Source organism: Carcharodon carcharias, chromosome 6 (assembly GCF_017639515.1).
Source record: "Carcharodon carcharias isolate sCarCar2 chromosome 6, sCarCar2.pri, whole genome shotgun sequence".
Classification (NCBI taxonomy): Eukaryota; Metazoa; Chordata; class Chondrichthyes; order Lamniformes; family Lamnidae; genus Carcharodon; species Carcharodon carcharias.
In genome coordinates, this window is record NC_054472.1 from 27,523,565 (window position 1) to 27,547,551 (window position 23,987).

General features: G+C 41.3%; 1 protein-coding gene across 2 annotated transcripts in view; it reads right to left on the bottom strand.

The window, feature by feature from the left end:
* rttn (rotatin) overlaps nt 1–23,761 on the bottom strand; it is a 218,535-nt gene extending 194,774 nt beyond the window's left edge. The window contains exons 1-5 of one of the 2 annotated variants that reach the window (XM_041190273.1): nt 23,677–23,761; nt 23,414–23,549; nt 11,223–11,410; nt 2,860–3,055; nt 538–645 (exon numbers count right to left, since the gene is read on the bottom strand). In XM_041190273.1, the coding sequence (XP_041046207.1) occupies nt 538–645; nt 2,860–3,055; nt 11,223–11,410; nt 23,414–23,450 (529 nt within the window). In that variant the 5' untranslated portion in view covers nt 23,451–23,549; nt 23,677–23,761. Of the gene's footprint in view, nt 1–537; nt 646–2,768; nt 3,056–11,222; nt 11,411–23,413; nt 23,550–23,676 lie in introns of those variants that run through there. The other variant, XM_041190274.1, reaches the window with a different exon arrangement.
* Between the last annotated feature and the right edge of the window lie 226 nt (nt 23,762–23,987).

The following is a 23,987-nucleotide window of genomic DNA, read 5'->3' on the forward strand; positions in this document are numbered from 1 at the left end:
TTATTGATTTTTCTGTATTGGTGAAACACTGAAAGGAGTTGTGCAATTTTTCCGAAAGCACAGTACCAATACATGAAAAAGGGCCCTCGAAAACAGTGCATCAGAAACATTTATTTGTTTTCAGCTTCTCTCGAAACAGTGCACACAACTGTCCTCCAGTACTTGCACAGGTGTTAATTCTCCATTTAAACTGATGACACAGGTGTTGAAAAGGCAGCAAAAAAGGAATTGCCAACCCGTTCAGAGTGGTTTTATACAATACGGAAAGGGAATATACTATGTAACTGACAATTTTTATCTTGCTGAACTCAGTTGTCACTCATTATATTTGCACAACTGTGTTCTGAACCCAGACTTTTTCAACACAGCCTTGCCTCCTTGCACCTTTTGCTATTTCACCAAAACAATAGTGCCTTAGAGTTTCCACTGTAATAAGAAGCAGATTAAAATGTAGGTATCTTAATCTTCAAGACTCAATCTTCTAATGGGAAAGAATATCTCAAAGTAATCAAGCACATACTATTCTGGACAACTCACCAATTGCTTTCTGTGGCAGAATTTTGCTTGTTTTTGCTTGACTGTTGTAACTTCTCTGAAAGTAACCAACCATTGTTTCTTCCTCTTCCAATGTTACAGATCGTACAGCTGTAGAAATGATTTTAAAAGTTGGATAGGTACCACGTTAAACGTCACTTTAAAATTCCAAATCATAACTTACATTTAATCTAAGTCTCCCAAATCACTGAAGGAACATCAAGTAGCTTTTCTATGGGAGATAATTTGTGAAAGACAGACTGATAACTGTGGAAAAAGGTTAACTTTTACTTTATGCATCAAATATCAGTGAATGAATCTGATGTTATGGTAAAATGCAATTTCTCCATTTTCATTGCAGCATATCATTGTAATTCTTAATGCCAGATCCTGCCATTAGGAAAACATAATGGTGGATCTTATCACCTGGGTGGATATCACCCAACATAGCGTGTCAATGCTTTGAGTGTTTGTCAAAAATGGGGGCATTTGTATTTAACGAGAACTCACATTATTAAACTGGAGTAGGTTGTCTTTAGTAAAGGGGTCTCTAACATTCATCTACACCTGAAGCATTCTGCACATAGGTCTTTATGCTATTTCTAGGTGAATAGCTTCAAATGACCAGATTTAAAAGTGAGTTATCCAAGTTTCAGTCTCCCAGTTACTGGCAGTGTTAAATCTCAGCATAAGCGTATCCTTATCAAGTCGTGGATTTTTTTGACAATTTTCTTCTACACAAGCAAAACAAGTGATGCACCAAAGGAATTTAAAGTTTCACTGTTCAAAGAGGCCAGGATTGTACAGAGCAAAAAAATAAAAACAAAAAAACTGCGGATGCTGGAAATCCAAAACAAAAACAGAATTACCTGGAAAAACTCAGCAGGTCTGGCAGCATCGGCGGAGAAGAAAAGAGTTGACGTTTCGAGTCCTCATGACCCTTCGACAGAACTGTCGAAGGGTCATGAGGACTCGAAACGTCAACTCTTTTCTTCTCCGCCGATGCTGCCAGACCTGCTGAGTTTTTCCAGGTAATTCTGTTTTTGTTTTGTACAGAGCAAAGTTGGAGGATGTGCAGCTGGTTCTTGGTGTCCATGAGAATTGTCAGACATATTAGTGCATATTGTAAGGACTAAGTTTCTTTGCAAGAGAGCAATCCTTTCCACAGAAAATATTTGGCAAAAGAATACTTGTCAAATGTTTTTGAAGCAAAGTTTATTCACATAGGATTAAAACAAAAGCTTGATGATTAATATGCTTATGTACTATTTATTGAAACTGTTTTCCCCAAAACAAAAACAATAAGTACTTAATTAATTTGTCTCAGAAATTGCCAAACATATCATTGTGCTGGGAGGTCTCTAGTTTTAGGTGCTCAACTGAAGTTGTCTGGCAGCCTTTCCTTTTTAGCTGGGAGACAAAAAATACAGAAAAGACTGTAAAGTCCAGTTCTAAACTTAAAACTGCAAGGGCAAGTTTAGCTACTGGCTTATGTTATTTCAAAATTAGTTACTGGATACTGAGTCTACTTTGAAAAGTAAGGAACATGGGATCCACTTATGGGAGTGGCTGAGGGGCATCGAACCCAAGTACATACGCAAGGCCAACCTGAATTAGTCAAATATAAAAGCAAAATATTGCTGATGCTGGAAATCTGAAACAAAAGCAAAAATTGCTGGAAACACTCAGCAGGTCTGACAGCATCTGAGGAGAGGAAGACAGAGTTAATGTTTCAAGTCCATGTGAGTCTTCACCATGCGGACTCGAAACATTAACTCTGTCTTCCTCTCTACAGGTGCTGTCGACCTGCTGAGTTTTTTCAGCAATTTTTGTTTCTGAATTAGTCAAAGTCTTGTTTCACAGTTACAACATCTTTTTAAGTGAAAGTTGATAATTCCAACAGGAGACAAGCTCACGTGGAAATTCAACTCTGAGAAACTGCTATTCCAGCTTTCATTTTCTACCAGTTACTGTAGCAGTTTTTGCATTATTGTTCTCAACTGTTACAAGGTTTACTTTTATGTGGCAATTGCTTTTTTTAAGCTTTGTATACCCAAAGGATATCATATTTAAAAATATTCAGAATCTCTCTTTATCTTCAATATACTTTGAGTCTGGTGATACAAAAAATGTACAATGAAGGAATTGCTACATAAATGCCTACACCCAAGGCTGCCAGTAATTCATTATTTTAAAATACATTCACATAGCAACAAGAAAGAAATCCAACACACCTATTCACAGAGTCAGCTCCCTTGAAAACATTTTGTACTGTGAGACAAAACAATAGACTGCTTCCTCCCAGTATTGATCTGCTCAGATTACCTTTGTCCTCAGAGGATTTCAGAGGCGGTGACTGATAAGCAATAGCTGGTGCATCAACAATAGTATCAGGCAGTTTGAACAGGTCATCCATAACCTCATCGATGCATGCTTGCAGCTCTGGCTCTACGTTGGGTCGCAGCTGTGCTAGGAATTCTAAAGCTCCAATTTCTCGAAATAGTTGGGCTACTGAAGAATGCTTTAAATGGAAAAACAAACATTAGATTTACTATTCAGTTCTTTTCTTCCTCGTTGTATGACTGCAGTCTAACTTGACATAAGATGTACAATGTCAAAATTCTACAATGAGAAATTAGCTATACTGTCCCATTAAGAACTTGACAATGATTAAATTGGTCTGGATTTTGCTGCAATGAAATAGTCAGCATTTACCATCATTACTCCAGTGAAACTGACGGAAATTACTAGTTTGCAAATGTGCAGAATATTGCAGAAATCCAGAAGTTGCTGTCAACGATTCTAGACTTCTTCAGAGGGTGAGCTGTTGAGACAATCCCCACCCTCCAAACTGCAATCATGGAGTTGATGAGTGCTTCCACTTTAACAATGTTAGTTTCACCGTAGAAATCTTTGAAAAAGATGTAACTGGGTATTTAAAGGTGTATTAATTTAATAAATAATGCCAGATGCCCTCACTAGCTTTGAAAGGCTAATTTGATATTTGTAGAATGTCAAATTTCTCCATTATGATAAGTCACTTTGTCACTTTTTAAAAGAAACAATATTTTCTTTTTTTAAATAGTTTATTTCAGCTTCTAATTAAATCACATCATAATCATGTGTTTCACTATCTGGAAATTCAAATTAAAAGTGAAGGGTTTTAATTGTTTTTAACTTCCAGGTTTGCAGAGTGAGAGTACTTCAATGTGATTGGCTGTATACCTGCTTGCTGACATCACTGCTGTTGCATGCCTGGTGATCCCCTTGCCTTGGCACCAGATTTAAGCTGCCGAGGAGAAAGGGAAAACCGCGCCACAGAGATTGCTAGAAATGTGGGCTGCTTTTTATACACAGCTGGTGTATTTACTTCACCGCTGACTGCAAAATCCAGGTCACTAAGCTATTTTCCCCATTCTCTTCTGGAAGGCCTCTTTTTGGTTACAACTTTGAAGCCAGCAGTGACTGCATTCAGAAGTTAATCATTAACTGTGAAACATTTTGCATTAAGCCTTAGTCTAGATAGACGCTCTACAAAACACTCTCCTTAATCTGAGCTTCACAGCCATTCATTACTGCAGAGGCAGGAGATGTACCCAATTAATGAATAAGGAAACATAGGTCCAGGTCATGCAGTCCCCAGATGGTCAGATTTAGAGTCGGAGACTTCAGCGGGTTCCGACTTACTTATCTGGATAGTTACCCAGGAAATTTTAGACCAAAAAAAACCAGGTACAACTCCTGGGCAACTATACAACCGATCCCCCTGACCCCCTGCTCTGACTCCCCCCAACCCTCTGAAACCAACCCCCGCCACCCAGTGGGCACCCTACTTATCCTGCCACCCTACCTGCTCCGCTCATTTACCCATTTACCTCACTCACATTACGCATTAAGACACTGAAAAGCTACTTAAATGTCCCAAATCTTTTCAGTATGTTCGCGAATGAAGACTTAACAAAATACAACAGTGAGTATCATTAAAAAATGGGGCATGGCTTGGATTCCCCCAACTATCCTGAAATATGAGGAAGGACCCCAAGAACAGGTACTCTCCGCATTTCTGAAGAGGTCCGTTTCGGAAGTCCGGGTGTTGGGTAAGAAAATAGGAGCGGAGTGGCAATCTGACAGTGAGTGCCACTGTCAGGATGATATAATAATTCTCAATGTTATTGGAATTTATTGTAAAAAATGAGTAATAGTGGGATGCATCTATGTGTCTATATGTGTGCGTGCAAGAGACTTAACCGATTTAGAGGCAGCTAGTCTGGGTGCTTTGAATTAAGAAGAGAAGTTAGGTTTGAAATGTTAATTAGGTAAACATGGGGAAGTTTAGAAACATAGATGTCAAGGGAACATTTGCATTTTAAAATAAACCAGTCTAGTTTGTTTTCAAGAGGGAGTGAAATGTGTCACCTAACCAGGTGAAGTTTAAAAAGCAAAAAACTGCGGATGCTGGAAATCCAAAACAAAAACAAAAATACCTGGAAAAACTCAGCAGGCCTGGTTCTCAGAGATTTCACCTCCCTTCTATTTTTACTTAGTTCTGTTGAAGGGTCATTCGGACTCGAAACGTTAACTGTGTTCCTCTCCGCAGATGCTGCCAGACCTGCTGAGTTTTTCCAGGTATTTTTGTTTTGAAGTTTAAAAAGAGTGTGTTTATTTTTCCAAAAGGATACTGGTAAAAGTTAGTGCTCTGAAGATTGTTATCAGAAAGATCAAGTCCAAAGACATTGTGAAACAATGGGAATTTGCGTTCAAAGGGGAAAATATGTATAGAGGAGAGAAGACTGTGTAAGGGAAGGCAGTCTAAGATTCAATAAGTGTGAAAAGCCTTCAGCATCTATGCCTCAAACTTGGCCTTCAGGGTTGAAGTTAAGAGAGCTCACTTTCAGTTTGACTGTTTAAGGTATTGTTTACTTTGCCTGGGTGTTTTCAAAATATGTGCCTTACTACTGTCTTAACGAAAGTGTAACTGGGATTCAGATTAAGTAGAGGATTTAGAAGTTATCACAGTAGTAATTTGTAGATCTATTTATGTATTTAAAATAATTTCTCTTATTAATAAATGTTTTATCTAGTTTTGTAAAAACCTATAAGACTTGGTGGTCTTATTGCTACTGAATTCAGGGCACACATCTTGAAATTTATACAAATTGCAAAACAAGTTGTGGCAGTTGTTTCAAGTTTCCCTTTGAGATTTGAAAACTCAGCATTTACCATCGGCTGTGCCATAACAGCCACTCCTTGGATAATTTCACCTAAATAGTCGCTTGGTAGTACAGAACTTGAGTATTATTGAGAAAGAAGGGACATGCTGTTGAAGCTTTTCATCTTGTACTCATCAGAACAGGCAAAAGAATGCCAAATTTCAAAGGGAATAATAATTTATACTGCATGAGAAAAGGGTGCTGGTTGGCAAGTCGAATCTGATTGGTTAAGATGTTGCCATGGGGAATTCACTATGGAGCTATTGTCCCCCATGCGTTATTACTCAATAAAGGTGCAATGTCCGGATATCATTCCTTTCCCTTACAAAGGACAGGTCTCTGTATACAAAAATATATAGCTTCTAGCAAGCATAAGTGAGCTACATTGTGAGCCTGACTGATAATCTTAAATTGTTGTTAGTGTAATTCTTAGCACACTCAGGATTGTTCAGCAAGTGCTACCCAGTCACAGAATCACACCCAACGTTAGACATTATGTTATGAGTTTTGCAAGCCCAGGATGGTTGAGTACAGCGAGTACTTTGCCTATTGTGAACAACTGAAGGAACGTGCCGTTTGGTACAATCCACCAGTCATTGGGACATATGGCCTATGTACCTGGCATTGCACCAGCATGGAAATTCATGTAACGCATTACTCATTTGTGATAGGAAGAATGTCTTTTGACTGATGGCAGCATCCTGTTAGTGGGAAACCGCTGATGTTGCTACTAGAGCCCGAGCCATTTGCTCACCGTGCAAGCTTGATGCCAAAATAGGGCGCATCAAAGCTACCCTGCGGGATAATGATTACCCTGATCAGATCAATGCTTGCCGTGTATCGCACATATTCATGAATGGACCAAGGTGGGCAAGTTTAGACCTGAAAAGTGCCCAGCTCAAATTACCCTGGAAGGATAAAGTATCTCAACAAAATTAAGCAACAGGTCAAGCTAGCAGATTCATGTTGCTAATATGCAGTGGCAGCACGAGTTGTTTTTTTCCACTAACAGGATGCTGCCATCAAGTTAAAAAGATGCTTTGCCTACCACACAAATGAGTATTGTGGTAAATGAATTTCAGTGCTGGTGGGATGTCAGGTATGTAGGTCCAACAACCAGTGCATCGTATCAAACAGCACGTTCCTTCGACTGCTTGAAATAGGCAGTGTACTCACTGCAATCAACAAACCCATGCTTGCAAAACTCAAAATAAATGTCTAACGTTAGGTGTGATTCTGCAATGTAGCTCACTTAAGCTTGCTAGAACCTACATATATTCATATGCAGGGACCTGTCCTCTGCAGTCAAAAGGAATATGTCCAGACATTGCACCTTATTTGAATAAACAAAAGCATGGGGGACAATATCTCACTGATGCATTCGCCAAGGCAATGTCTTGACCTATCAGAGCTAACTTGCCAATCAATTAGTACCATTTTCTCATGCAGTGGAAATTATTGTTCCCTTTGAAATTTAGCATTTCTGCATCTGTCCTGATGAGTACAAGATAGAAAGCTTCAACAGCATGTCTCTTTTTTTCAGCGATACTGACTAAGGAAGCCCTTAAATTTGGGAGGGGGGGGGATGATGCTTTCTAGCTGTCTGAATCTATACTATTTTGTCTTTCTTACCCTATATTGTTTTCAGAAATGAGATACAACTCTCCATACTCTCAAAATACCCTCTATCCTTGCTACTAGATGCATGTCTTTGTTCAGCAGTACCACTATTGTCTTCATGAGTCAGAAATTCAAGCCCTTTTCCGGAGACTCAGGCACATAAGTTGATGTTTTGGTGCAATACTAAGAGATTGCCGCACAAGCGGATATGCCATCTTTCAGACAAAACATTAAACTGAAGCCCAGTCTGCTCTCTTGGGTGGACGTAAATGATGCCATGGCACTATTCAAAGAGAGCAAGGGAGTTCTCCTAGTGTCCTGTCCAATATTTTGCCTTCAATCAACTTGATTGAAACAGATTATCTGCTCGATAATCTTATTCCTATTTGTGGGAACTGGTGTAAAAACTGGTGCCAACATTCCTCCACATTACTGTACTGATTATACTTTAAAAGTTCTTAATTGACTGTGACGCGTTTGGGAAGTTCTGAGGTTGTCAATGATACTATACAAATACAAGTTAGCTCTTTTTTCACTAGATTCATCTTATGTCTCAGTAAGGCCTCTGGCCACTCTTCAAAAAGGTGCAGTTGAGGAATCATAACCTCATTTTATTTCAAAAATATTAAGCAGAAAGTGAACAAGTACATAAGCAACAGTTAGGTAATATAACCATTGAGAAGGAGAATAATAGGTGAAATAGATCAAGGCTGCTGAGGTGTAACGATCACTATAATACTTGCCTATATTTAATCTGGAAGTATATCTAACCATCAAGTCTAGATTCCCTGATGATGAAAATATATCTCAACCTGAATATTTGAGTCTTATCTTTCATTCTTAAGTAAGATTTATTACTAGTAAGGTGTACTACGTATTGGTAAGGTTTATCAATATTGCTAAGGTTTATTAAAAGTTTTATCAGTATTGGTAAAGCTTTATTAATATTGGTAAGGTTTATTACTAGTGGTAAGGTTTAATCACAGTCACAGGATATCAGTTAATAAATAGAGAAATGGCAGGGCTGCTCCATCCTGTGCTATGTGGGGCTCCAAGACACTTGCTGTGTCCTGGATAACGATTTATGCAGGAAGGTTCATCAGTTGCAGCAGCTGGAGCTCCGGGTTGTGAAACTGGAGCAATGCTGGCATCACTGCAGAGCTTCTGACAGGTGGAGAGCTACACGGATAGCACATTTATAGATGTGGTCATCCCACAGCTTAATAAATGCAGGCAGAGAAGGAAGAAGTGACCACCATACAGTCAAAAAGGAACAGGAAGGTAGAGCAGAAGTCCCCTGAGTGCATCCCACTCTCCAACCAGTATTCAGACTGATGGTTTATCTGGGGAGTCCAGCCAGAGCCAAGTCCATGGCACCACAGGTGGCTCAGCTGTACAGGGGGTCACAAGGAAGTCTGGAAGAGCAATAGTGATAGGTGATTCAACAGTTAGGAGAATAAATGGGCGTTTCTGTGGCCACAGACATGAATCCAAGATAGTGTGTCGCCCCCCTGGTGCCAGGGTCAAGGATTCCACTGAGCGGCTGCAGGAGAGTGAGGTGGGGGGGGGAGAAAGGAGGTGAACAGCCAGCAGTCGTGGTCCATATTGGTACCGATGACATAGATTAGTACATAGGAGAGATAAAGAAGAAAAAGTGTACTTATGACAGGTGTTCAGGTAGAAAGTACAATTGAAAACCCAAGTTGAATATAAAAGGTTCAGAGGAGAGGTGAAACAGCAAAGAGAAACAAAGAGGCAGTACAAAGAGAGACTGGCAGCTAGCATAAGAGGGAATCACAAAGTCTCCTATGGGCATATAAATAGTAAAATGTGATAAAAAGAATAGGGCCAAAAAGGGGATATACACTTGAAGGTAGAGTGCATGGCTGAGGTATTAAATAAATACTTTGCATCTGTCTTCACCAAGGAAGAAAATGCTATCTGGGCCATGGTAAAAGATGAGGTAATTCAGACACTAGATGGATTCAAAATTGAAAAGGAGGTAATATTGGATTGGTTATTTGTACTTAAAGTTGATAATGCACTAGGGCCAGATGAGATGCATCCAAGGATACTGAGGGAAGAGAGAGTCAAAATTGCAGAGGCACTGGCCAAAATTTTCCAGTCTTCCTTAGACTTGGGGTGGTCCCCGAGGACTGGAGAAATGCAAACATTACACCCCTGTTCAAAAAAAGGGTGTAAAGCTAAGCCCTGCAGCTACAGGCCAGTCAGTTTAACTTCCAGAACAATAATTCAGGGCAAAATTAATAGTCACATGGGCAAATGTGGGTTAATTAAGGAAAGCCTCGAGGGCAAATTGTGTTTAACTTGCTGGGGTTTTTTGAAGTGGTAACAGAGGGTTGATCAGGGCAATGCTGCTAATATAGTGTACATGGACTTCCAAAAGGCATTTGATACAGTGCCACACAACAGATCTGTGAGCAAAGTTATAACTTGGAATAAATGGATAGTAAAAACATGGATACGAAATTAACTTGAGTGAGAGGAAACAGAGAGTAGTAGACAATAGATGTTTTTCATGCTGGAGGAAGATTTGTAGTGGAGTTTCCCAGGGGTCAGTGTTCGGATCCTTTTCCTGATATATATTAATTACATAGACTTTGGTGTTTAGGGCACAATTTCAAAGTTTACAGATGATACGAAACTTGGAAGCATTGTGAACCAAGGGGAGGATAGTGTAGAACTTCAAAGGGTCATAGACAAATTGATGAAATGGGTGGACAGGTGGCAGATGAAGTTTAATGCAGAGAAGTGTGAGGTGATTCATGTTGGTAGGAAGAACAGGGAGAGAGAATATAAGTGTACAACTTTAAAGGGAGTAGAGGAGCAGAGGGACCTGAGTATATATGTGCACAAATCATTGAAGGTGGCAGGACAGGCAGAGAGAGCAACAGAAAGGAGACAATGTTGAATTTGTTTAAGTCACTAGTTTGGCCTCAGGTAGAGTACAGCGTCAAGTTTTAAACGCCGCACTTTAGGAAGGATGTGAAGATATTAGAGAGGGTGCAGAAACAAATCACTAGAACGGCTCCAGTTATGAAGAACTTCAGCTATGAAGATAGATTGGAGGAATTAGGACTGTGTCCATTGGAGGCAAGAAGATTGAGAGGAGATTTGATAGAGGTATTCAAAATCATGAGATTTCTGGTCAGAGTAGATAGGGATCAACTGTTCCCACTCATGAAAAAATTGAGAATGAGAGGGCACAGATTTAATGTAATTAATAAAAGAAGCAAAAAAAGTGGTGTGAGAAGAAACTTTTTATGCAGCGAGTGCAGGCTCAAATGCAGCATTCAAAAGGGAATTAGACTGTTATCTGAAAAGGAAGAATGTGCAGGGTTACAGGGAGAAGACAGGGCAATAGTACTAGGTGATTTGCACATTCAGAGAGCCAAATGTGTTGGGCCAAGTGGCCTCCAGCACCGTAACAATTCTGTGATGAAGATCCTTTGCTAAGATTTTAGAAAATAATTGGAGTTAACAGCAGTTAAGCAGATATATAAGTCATAATAGCCAAGCAGGAATTTCACAATATGTTTTAAATCTTCCAGTCTATTCTACTGACTACATAATTCACCAAACTTAAGAACATTTATTAAGCCAGCCTAAGTTCAACATTCACACTAGCTTGACACAGAGCAACCTTGGCAGGATTCTTTTCATTGCCTCAATATTCATCGATTCTATTAGATACTTAAACATCATTGGTAATTATAAAACAAGCTAAAGGACAACAGTTTCATTGCACTTTCCAATACTTATCGATAAAACCTAATTAATTCCTCTAATGCTCTCACAACAAAACAGACTGAAGGAGGTGTTCTACAAATAACTCACCTTTACAAGGCGACTACATAATGCGAGTACCTCTTCCTGCATAGGGACAGTTGGAAAGTTGAACCATTCAAATAGTCGAATGAAAAGACTCTTTTCTTGAGCCAAATCAATAACAGAAACCAAACCGTGATCAATTTTGCACAAAATATTCTTTAGTGCTCGAACTCTAATTTCCACCAGTTGGTGACCTACAAGAAAGAAAGAGTAAAAGTTGAGGTCCACTAGGGTAATTTAAATTGCTTTTAGATTATCAGTTAAGGCACACAAGCATCTAATTAGCATTTTTATATTGTAGCAGTATGGCCAATGAGAGATGTAGGGGTTTGCCTCCATTTGCTGCGTTTCATAGTATGAACAGTCCAAGGCTTAAGCATAAATATGACGGAGCTGCTTCCCCTCGTTTCCACTGATTCAGTAACTGAACCACCAACATCTCACAGCAACGCTTAGGACAACACACAATTGACTGCAAATACAACAAGGGAGACTACCATTGCTACCATTCAGTGGAGCTCTTCAGTTCAGAACAGGATTAATTTAAAAGAATCTTTGCATATAATCCTGTGATGGCTATTCTTAGGCAAAACTTTACTCCTGCTCGTTATGATTCCGTAGAGACCAATATGTTTTAAAGAGAGATTTCAATTCCCAGTAACAGACTCAAGTGATCAGGCAGGATTTCACATTTTAGCACTTCTCTGTAACAACCACACTAAAAACAACATTGACTAATCTATCCAGCTCTACCTGTCCCACCCCACCCCCTTAAACCAGCTTATATTTCACCTCTTTTCTATTTTTCCTTAGTTCTGTTGAAGAGTCATACGGACTCGAAACGTTAACTGTGTTCCTCTCTGCGGATGCTGTCAGACCTGCTGAGTTTTTCCAGATATTTTTATTTTTGTTTTTATTTTGGATTTCCAGCATCCGCAGTTTTTTGCTTTTGACTAAACATTACTTAGTAGGCAACTAGTACATTAAGCCACACAATAGCTATTCCTTGATAACAACACAACCAAAAATTCCACACCACATTTATATGTTACATCGTACTCTCTACAGAATTGTAGCCTTTACAGGAACAGTTCAAAGTTACTCCCAGATTCCAATAGGCCCACTTCTCACTCATCCTTGTGTGGCCTGGAAATGGAGCTGCTGAAGAGGGCCTTGCTGCTGGAAGTCATTTTGGAAGACAGAGGAAAACGACTTTCCATGGACACTGGATGTCATGACTCAGCAAAACTGGAGAAGTGAGCCTATTGGAATCTGGGAGTAACACTGAACTGATCCTGTAAAGACTACAATTCTGCATGGAGTACAATATAATGTATAAACATGGCGTGGAATTTTCGGTTGTGTTGTTATCAAGGAATAGTTATTGTGTAGCTTAATGTGTTTGTTGCCTACTAAGTAATGTTTAGTCAATGCTGTTTTTAGTGTGGTTGTTACAGAGAAGTGCTAAAATGTGAAATCCTGCCTGATCAGTTACTGGGAATTGAAATCTCTTTTTAAAACTTATTGGTCTCTACAGGAATCATAACAAGGAGTAAAGTTTTGCCTAAGTACAGAGGCCCTGTCTGTCTGACCAAAAAATAAGTTCCCACCATAATTCTGTCTGGTGGCTAATGGAAAACAGTCTTTTTCCCTCTGCAGTTCAAAGCAGCTGCTGTTTTCCTGTCTCGCTTTCTCTCAGAGATTCACTCACGCTGTCCAGGGTCTCAGTCAGTAAGTCTGGCAGCAGTAAGGCCAACTGCCTTTTCCTTTGTCTCCAGGTGTTAAAAATTTGCATGATAAAAGCAAAATATTTCAGATTTCCAGTATCTGCAGTAAAAACACAAAAGACTGGAAATACTCTGCAGGTCTGGCAGCATTTGTGGAGAGAGAGCCAGCTCAGAACCAGTTCTGCAGAGTCATATTCAACTCGAAACAGTAACACTGTTTCTCTCTTCACTAATGCTTTCAGACCTGCTACATGTTTCTAGCACTTTTTGTTTTGATTATAGTTAAAAATTTGCAACTTGCTTACAATAGGGCTTGGACCTGGGCCCCGGTTTCCTTGGCCACCAGGCCACATGGGCTTATTGCTGAGCAGAACTAGGTCACATAACGCTCATTACTACTCCATTTTACCTTTAATTAAATGAGACAGCTTGAAACATAACTATCTTTAAAAACCTTGCATTTGTAATCATGTCTTTCCAATGCCAAACGCTCAGTTACTCTAACTTCTGTTGCCAAGATCTTCTGCTCGCACAGCATAATACAAGATTTGGCAGCGATATCTACACTGGATATAATACACTACACAATACATGCAGTAAGAAAACACAAAGGCACACATAAGCAGTGTTTTGTCTCTACGAAAGGTTTAATTGATTTCATATCAACTTACAATGCTTTGTACACAAGCCAAAAGTAGGTTTGAGAAAGACTTCTGTCCAACCAAAGCTAATCTTTTTAGGTACAGTTCAAATAGGTTGTTTTTAATTAAAGACAGCGCTTGCTATGTTTTATTGTTAAATATCTTATACATTCAAAATTTTCTCACAAATAAACATTTTTTATTAAATATAATATATTTATTATATATATTATAAAGTGTACAATTATATCAGTGGCAGCAGGAAGGCATCAGCAGATATAGGCAATGCTGTGGAATTTAGCAGTCCAAATGATGGACAGGATATAGTGTTTGAAGCTTAGTTCAGAGTCAAACAGCACACCAAGTAGGAAAAACAGCTAAAAGGGGAAATGTTATCTTACTTGTAATTTAATTGGGAAAATAAATGCAATTAAAGCAAAAATGGCTAAAATTAGAATGATAGCCAGAAAAAAGCAGCTAAAACCAAAATGTGATGACCTGATCTGTGATTGATACAATGAGACTAGCAAGATTGCAAGGTGAAGGGTGCAGTAATGCATGAGTTAGGGAGTTTACATGGAGGGGCAGATTTAGGGAGGTTAAGATGGCAATGAACACAGAGGAAAGAGAACATGATAATTTGAGATGGAAGGTTGAAATCACTGAGGATGAGAAGTTGTTCAGAGCAGAGGCTGAAGGAGGGAGGAAGTGAAGATAGCTTGATGAGAAAATTTTTATCCAACATGGTGGTTCAGAATGATGATTCTGCATGAAAGGAGAGAGGGGTGGAATAAGGCAAGTTGCTCAAAAGGAGGAGAAAATGCCAAAGAAGTAGGGGGTCAGGTTTAAGGTATGATGCAACAATAAATGCCACACCACCACTGTGACAGTCTTAACAGGGCAAATGGTGAAAGAGCCAGCCAGGTGGGGAAGCTCCACTAAGGGGAAGGTATCACCACCCTGATGTTAATGTTATCCATGAAATTATGGAAGATTGCAAGGATCATATTGCAACAAAAATAGATAACCCAATTATTTGTTTTATAGATCAATCTCTCAATCTATACTGCAGATCGCAACATATGTCAACCGTCAACCTTTGGGGCCTCAAAAAATCCTTCCAAAAACAGAGGTCAACTTATATGCCAAGTATAAAATGTGAACTGCCAGTGTTGGTGTAGGTACTGTCCATTTTGAAATGTGAAGAAAAATAACAGTAATTCAAATTAAATCAATTCAAATTAAGTGAATAAATTCTACAAGAATACCTTCAACCACAATCAAACCATTTTAAACATCGTCAAATTCATTGCGTTCGGCATCTGATGCATAGAGCTCATCAAATTCATTCTGAGTCAGTGTGGCTATAGCATCATTGTAAGGATCCGACTTTGGATCAGAGTTGGCACTTTCAATTTCAGAATCAACCGCCCATAACAAATCATTTTCTTTTCCATCCACTGAAACAGAAATTCCATATTTTTTGAATGAACTGATGTTAGTTTGTGAATTAAACGCATCCCACAATTTGATGAAGAAACCATAGAAACCATTAAATAGGACAGCACACATAATTCCACTCTTTGTGAAGGTTTTTTCTCATTCAGCTATCCACCTATTCCAATAAACGTGAACGTGATCCTTGAATGACTTGTTGAGGCACACATCCAAAGGTTTAACTATGGACATTAGTCTCCCCCTCCTCCCAGTATAACTGCAATTTGGGTGTTATTTCTCTGCAGGCGCCTCTTGATCTCATCGATTTTATGGGATCTGAATATGTCCCACATTAATAAGCTGCATTCTGTGTGTAGGCCACTGGCACACTTGTTCCATTCATTATCAACCCACAACTTTACTCTATCCTCATCCATCTGCCTGTTGTCATGGACATGCACAAAAATCCCTGGAAGAAACTTCATTTTCAGCATGGTTTTACAGTTGAAAATTACAATAGGTTTTAATTTCATTGTCAGCCATGCAGGATGGTACTACTGGGCATCTTGTCTTCTCATGTCTTGTGGTTTTCACTAGAACTGTTTTTGAGCCTTTCCACTCCACAGTTTGACTGATGGGCATATCGAAATTCATGGGCATTTCATTCATATTGCCAATGTGACATAATGGGACTCATGTTTTTCCTGTTGTCTGATGATGAATTGCTGAAAACTGGTAATGTTGGCAATCTCTGAACGATCTTGTCTGCCGCTGCAACACTAGACAGTTTCATTTTTAAAGCAGCTACACTAACTAGCTGTTGCTTGAAATCTTTGCTGGACTTAGGATGTGATTTGACCCACTTATGTGCATATGTACACATTACATTTCTGGTGATGATGTTACCATTTTGAAGATTGAGGACCTATTCCAATACATGCTTCTCAAGATCAGGCCAGTGGCTGGGTCCCTGTCCTCATGACACATTTGATCTTAAGTTTCTTCTCCAGGGTAGATTCCTTCTTCCATTCTTGTACCGGTTTTTCACTAACACCAAATTCTCTTGCTGCAGCACAGTTTTTGGACGAGTTAACAAATGTTATGAATTTTAGCTTGAAACCAGCATTGTAATTCAAATCTTTTTTCCGGATGACCCATTTCTGTTCATTGTTTGACATGTGTGGGCGTGTCTTAAATCCCACATCTTCTTGATAACATGGCCAGTATCACCTAGTTGATAGCATGCACCTTATAAGTTTAACATGCATTTCTGAGGTGAAAGATTGAGGCCAACTCCTACTGCAAGTATAGCATTTCTTAGCAGGAAAGGCAGTTGACTTACACTCCAAATATTTCCAGTGTTGAGAAAATGGGGTTGTCTTATATGCCAGGTTGTTTTATATGCCTCAAGCTATGTTAAATGGAGAGAACTACATTTACCATTACTTCGAAAAGTGAAAAAATACCAGCTAAAATGACATTCCCATTCCAATACGCTGCCATTTCATATATTGAGTTATGGGCCCAGAACTTCCAATCTCCGGACCTATCCCTCCAAGATCAGTTACGGGACTCTTAGGAAGTCCCAGAACACTGACTATGTGGAAATTGCTCGGGAAGTTTGAACTTCCGATGGGCGATTCCCCTGCATCCATAATTCTCCGAAAAAGTTTCCAACTCAGAGTTAGCAATGGAGACTTCAGATAGTTCGGACTTGCTCATTGGATAGTTACAGAAGAAATGTTAGACATGAGAAAGGGAACGCAGTTCTAACTTCTGGGTAACTATCCATAATCACTCACACTGGCCACTCCACTCAACCCCAGCACCTCCCCCCTTGACACCGACTACTTAGCCTGGTATTCCGACCGCAACACACTCCAACCAGCGCCCCCTCCCCAACCCAATCAGAACTGACTACTCCAAACCCCCAGCCCAACCTCATCACCCTACCCACTTACCTTGCTCATTCACTAACACATTGAAAAGCTGTTTCAATGCCCCAAAGCTTTTCACTGTGTTAGCTAACAAAGATTTACCAAAATACTGCACCAAGTGCTCTAACAAGGGGGCATAGCTTAGCAACCCCCAACCCTGTATAATGTAGAAGGATTGCCAGAACAGTTATGCTCCGCATTTCTGAAGAGGGTCAGTTAGGAAGCCCAGGTGAGAAATGCGGAGCACCGGCACAAGCTAATAAAATAGCAGTGGAGTGGCAATGCAACAGTGATTGTAACTTCATGGAAGGTGGAGGCAGAAAGAGACAGAGACACACACACGCCACCAGGACACTTACAGAGAGAGAGACACACACACAAACACACTCTACCGGGATACTAGAATAGAGAGATATACACACTCCATGGGTACACTATAATAGAGAAAAACACAGACAGACACACACTCCACCAGGACACTATAATAAAGAGAGAGAGAGAGAGAGACACACACACTACCGAGACACTAAAATCGAGAGAAAGAGACACAAAGACACACTCCACCGAGACACTATAGGAGAGAGAGAGACACACAGACACACTCCACCGAGACACTATAATAGAGAGACACACACACACACACACACACAGACACACTCCACCGAGACACTATAATAGAGACACACACACACAGACACACTCCACCGAGACACTATAATAGAGTCACACACACACAGACACACTCCACCGAGACACTATAATAGAGAGACACACACACAGACACACTCCACCGAGACACTATAATAGAGAGACACACACACACAGACACACTCCACCGAGACACTATAATAGAGAGAAAGACACACTCCACCGGGACACTATAATACAGAGAGAAAGACACACTCCACTGGGACACTATAATAGGTAGAAAGAGACACACACACACTCCATCAAGACACTATAATAGATAGAGAGGGACACACACTCTACCGAGACATTATAATAGAGAGACAAACACACTCCACCAAAACACTATAATAGAGACACACACACACTCCACCGAGACACTATATTAGAGAGAGATACACACGCTCCACCGAGACACTATAATAGAGAGACACACAGACACGCTCCATTGGGCACTATAATAGAGACACACACACACTCCACCGAGACACTATATTAGAGAGAGATACACACGCTCCACCGAGACACTATAATAGAGACACACAGACACGCTCCATTGGGCACTATAATAGAGACACACACACACTCCACCGAGACACTATAATAGAGAGAGACATACCGACACACTTTACCGGGACACTATAATAGAAGGAGACATACACACTCCATGGGTACACTATAATAGAGAAAAACACAGACAGACACACACTACTGGGACACTATAATAGAGAGAGAGAGAGAGAGAGAGAGACACACACACACACTCCACTGGGACACTATAATAGAGAGAGAGAGACACACAGACACACTCCACTGGGACACTATAATAGAGAGAGAGAGAGACACAGACACATTCTACCGAGACGCTATAATAGAGAGACACACACTCCACCAAGGCACTATAGTAGAGACACACACACACACTCCACCGAGCTACTTTATTAGGGAGAGACACACACTCCACCGAGACACTATAATAGAGAGAGACACACAGACACACTCCATCGGGCACTATAATAGAGACACACACACACTCCACCGAGACACTATAATCGAGAGAGAGAGACACAAAGACACACTCCACCGAGACACTAAGAGAGAGAGAGAGACATACAGACACACTCCACCGAGACACTATAGTAGAGAGAGACACACAGACACACTCCACCAAGACACTATAATGGAGAGACACACACACAGATACACTCCACCGAGACACTATAATAGAGAGACACACACACACAGACACTCCACCGAGACACTATAATAGAGAGACACACACACAGACACACTCCACCGAAACACTATAATAGAGACACACACACACACACACACACACACAGACACACTCCACCGAGACACTATAATAGAGAGAGACACACACAGACACACTCCACCGAGACACTATAATAGAGACACACACACATACATTCCACCGAGACACTATAATAGAGACACACACACACAGACACACTCCACCGAGACACTATAGAGAGACACACACACAGACACATTCCACCGAGACACTACAATAGAGACACACACACAGACACACTCCACCGAGACACTATAATAGAGACACACACACACACAGACACACTCCACCGAAACACTATAATAGAGACACACACACACACACACACACACAGACACACTCCACCGAGACACTATAATAGAGACACACACACAGACACACTCCACCGAGACACTATAATAGAGAGAGACACACACTCCACCGAGACACTATAATAGAGACACACACTCCACCGAGACTATAATACTCACACACACAGACACACTCCACCGAGACACTATAATAGAGAGAGACACACACAGACACACTCCACCGAGACACTACAATAGAGACACACACACAGGCACACTTCACCGAGACACTATAATAGAGACACACACACACACAGACACACTCCACCGAGACACTATAATAGAGAGAGACACACACAGACACACTCCACCGAGACACTATAATAGAGACACACACACATACATTCCACCGAGACACTATAATAGAGAGAGATATACACACTCCATGGGTACACTATAATAGAGAAAAACACAGACAGCCACACATTCCACCAGGACACTATAATAAAGAAAGAGAGAGAGAGACACACACACTACCAAGACACTATAATCGAGAGAGAGACACACAAAGACACACTCCACCGAGACACTATAAGAGAGAGAGAGACACACAGACACACTCCACCGAGACACTATAATAGAGACACACACACAGATACACTCCACCAAGACACTATAATAGACACACACACACAGACACACTCCACCGAGACACTATAATAGACACACACACACAGACACACTCCACCGAGACACTATAATAGACACACACACACAGACACACTCCACCGAGACACTATAATAGAGACACACACACACACACACAGACACACTCCACCGAGACACTATAATAGAGAGAAAGACACACTCCACCAGGACACTATAATAGGCAGAGACAGACACACACACACTCCATCAAGGCACTATAATAGATAGAGAGGGACACACACTCTACCGAGACATTATAATAGAGAGACACACACACTCCACCAAAACACTATAATAGAGACACACATACACTCAACTGGGACACTATATTAAAGAGAGATACACACACTCCACCGAGACACTATAATAGAGAGACACACAGACACGCTCCATTGGGCACTATAATAGAGACACACACACACTCCACCGAGACACTATAATAGAGAGAGAGAGACACACTCCACCAGGACACTATAATAGAGAGAAAGAGACACACAGACACACTCCACCGATACACTATAGTAGAGAGAGAGAGAGACACACACAGACACACTCCACCGAGACACTATAATAGAGAGACATACAGACACCCTCTACCGGGACACTTTAATAGAGGGAGACACACACAGACACACTCCACCGAGACACTATAATAGAGAGACACACACAGACACACTCCAACGAGACACTACAATAGAGACACACACATAGATACACTCCACCGAGACACTATAATAGAGACACAGACACACTCCACCGAGACACTATAATAGAGACACACACACAGACACACTCCACCGAGACACTATAATAGAGACACACACACAGACACACTCCACCGAGACACTATAATAGAGAGAGACATACAGACACCCTCTACCGGGACACTTTAATAGAGGGAGACACACACAGACACACTCCACCGAGACACTATAATAGAGAGACACACACAGACACACTCCACCGAGACACTATAATAGAGACACACACACAGATACACTCCACCAAGACACTATAATAGACACACACACACAGACACACTCCACCGAGACACTATAATAGACACACACACACAGACACACTCCACCGAGACACTATAATAGAGAGACACACACAGACACACTCCACCGAGACACTATAATAGAGACACACACACACACAGACACACTCCACCGAGACACTATAATAGAGACACACACACATACATTCCACCGAGACACTATAATAGAGACACACACACACACAGACACACTCCACCGAGACACTATAGAGAGACACACACACAGACACATTCCACCGAGACACTACAATAGAGACACACACACAGACACACTCCACCGAGACACTATAATAGAGACACACACACACTCCACCGAGACACCATAATAGAGACACACACACACACACACTCCACCGAGACACTATAATAGAGAGAGATATACACACTCCATGGGTACACTATAATAGAGAAAAACACAGACAACCACACATTCCACCAGGACACTATAATAAAGAAAGAGAGAGAGAGACACACACACTACCAAGACACTATAATCGAGAGAGAGACACACAAAGACACACTCCACCGAGACACTATAAGAGAGAGAGAGACACACAGACACACTCCACCGAGACACTATAATAGAGACACACACACAGATACACTCCACCAAGACACTATAATAGACACACACACACAGACACACTCCACCGAGACACTATAATAGACACACACACAGACACACTCCACCGAGACACTATAATAGAGACACACACACACACACACAGACACACTCCACCGAGACACTATAATAGAGAGACACACACAGACACACTCCACCGAGACACTATAATAGAGAGACACACACACAGACACACTCCACCGAGACACTATAATAGAGACACACACACAGACACACTCCACTGAGACACTATAATAGAGACACACACACAGACACACTCCACCGAGACACTATAATAGAGAGAAAGACACACTCCACCAGGACACTATAATAGGCAGAGAGAGACACACACACACTCCATCAAGGCACTATAATAGATGGTAGAGTGTGTGTCCCTCTCTGAGACATTATAATAGAGAGACACACACACTCCACCAAAACACTATAATAGAGACACACATACACTCAACTGGGACACTATATTAAAGAGAGATACACACACTCCACCGAGACACTATAATAGAGAGACACACAGACACGCTCCATTGGGCACTATAATAGAGACACACACACACTCCACCGAGACACTATAATAGAGAGAGAGAGACACACTCCACCAGGACACTATAATAGAGAGAGAGAGACACACAGACACACTCCACCGATACACTATAGTAGAGAGAGAGAGAGACACACACAGACACACTCCACCGAGACACTATAATAGAGAGAGACATACAGACACCCTCTACCGGGACACTTTAATAGAGGGAGACACACACAGACACACTCCACCGAGACACTATAATAGAGAGACACACACAGACACACTCCACCGAGACACTACAATAGAGACACACACATAGATACACTCCACCGAGACACTATAATAGAGACACAGACACACTCCACCGAGACACTATAATAGAGACACACACACAGACACACTCCACCGAGACACTATAATAGAGACACACACACAGACACACTCCACCGAGACACTATAATAGAGAGAGACATACAGACACCCTCTACCGGGACACTTTAATAGAGGGAGACACACACACACACACTCCACCGAGACACTATAATAGAGAGACACACACAGACACACTCCACCGAGACACTACAATAGAGACACACACATAGATACACTCCACCGAGACACTATAATAGAGACACAGACACACTCCACCGAGACACTATAATAGAGACACACACACAGACACACTCCACCGAGACACTATAATAGAGACACACACACACACTCCACCGAGACACTATAATAGAGACACACACACAGACACACTCCACCGAGACACTATAATAGAGAGAGACACACACACAGACACACTCCACCGAGACACTATAACAGAGACACACACACAGACACACTCCACCGAGACACTATAATAGAGACAGACACACAGACACACTCCACCGAGACACTATAATAGAGAGAGACACACACACAGACACACTCCACCGAGACACTATAACAGAGACACACACACAGACACACTCCACCGAGACACTATAATAGAGACACACACACTCCACCGGGACACTATAATAGAGAGAGAGAGACAGACAGACATTCTCCCTATTACAGTGTCCCGGTGGAGTGTGTGTGTCTCTCTCACATTCCACCGAGACACTATAATAGAGACCGGATACAGTATTTTACATATATATATATATACATATGAGAGAGACTCCACAGTTGTTGGACTATTTTTGATATAACACTAATGTTCCCGGCCCGCTCTGTACCCAGTTTCTTGATGAGCGCTGACAGCTCCATGACCATCCCCGTCTCTCAGCTCCCGGATCCGCTCGATTCAACCGTCGCGCCGGGTCCGCCGGGGAATCTGGTCCGGGTGAAACATTAACCTCATCAAACCGTCCCCTGGAGAAAAAAATGACGCTGATGATTTTGCAACGAATATAACTGAAAGCATAGCTGGTATGATTAATTGCCTGTAATTTTGATTGAATTGGGGATTGAATTGTTATTGATCCTTGTTAATATTTACCTCAAACCAACTGTATTCTGGGAATTGTAGTTCCTCCCAACTCCCACCGGTCCCTGGGAAACAGTCCGTTCGCGCAGTTGCTCGCGGGTTTCCGCAGACGGATGGCGGGAGGGCGGGGCTTGGAAGCTGGGGGCGGGACCTTGAGCGTGTGGGCGGAGATTGAAGCGTGAGCGGGACATGGGGATTGGGGGTGGCGTCTTGAGGGCGTGGGCGGGGCTTGGAGGGCGTTCCTTATGAAGAGTCATAAAGACTTGAAAGGTTAAAATCAAAAAACTGCGGATGCTGGAAATCCACAGCAAAAACAGAAACAC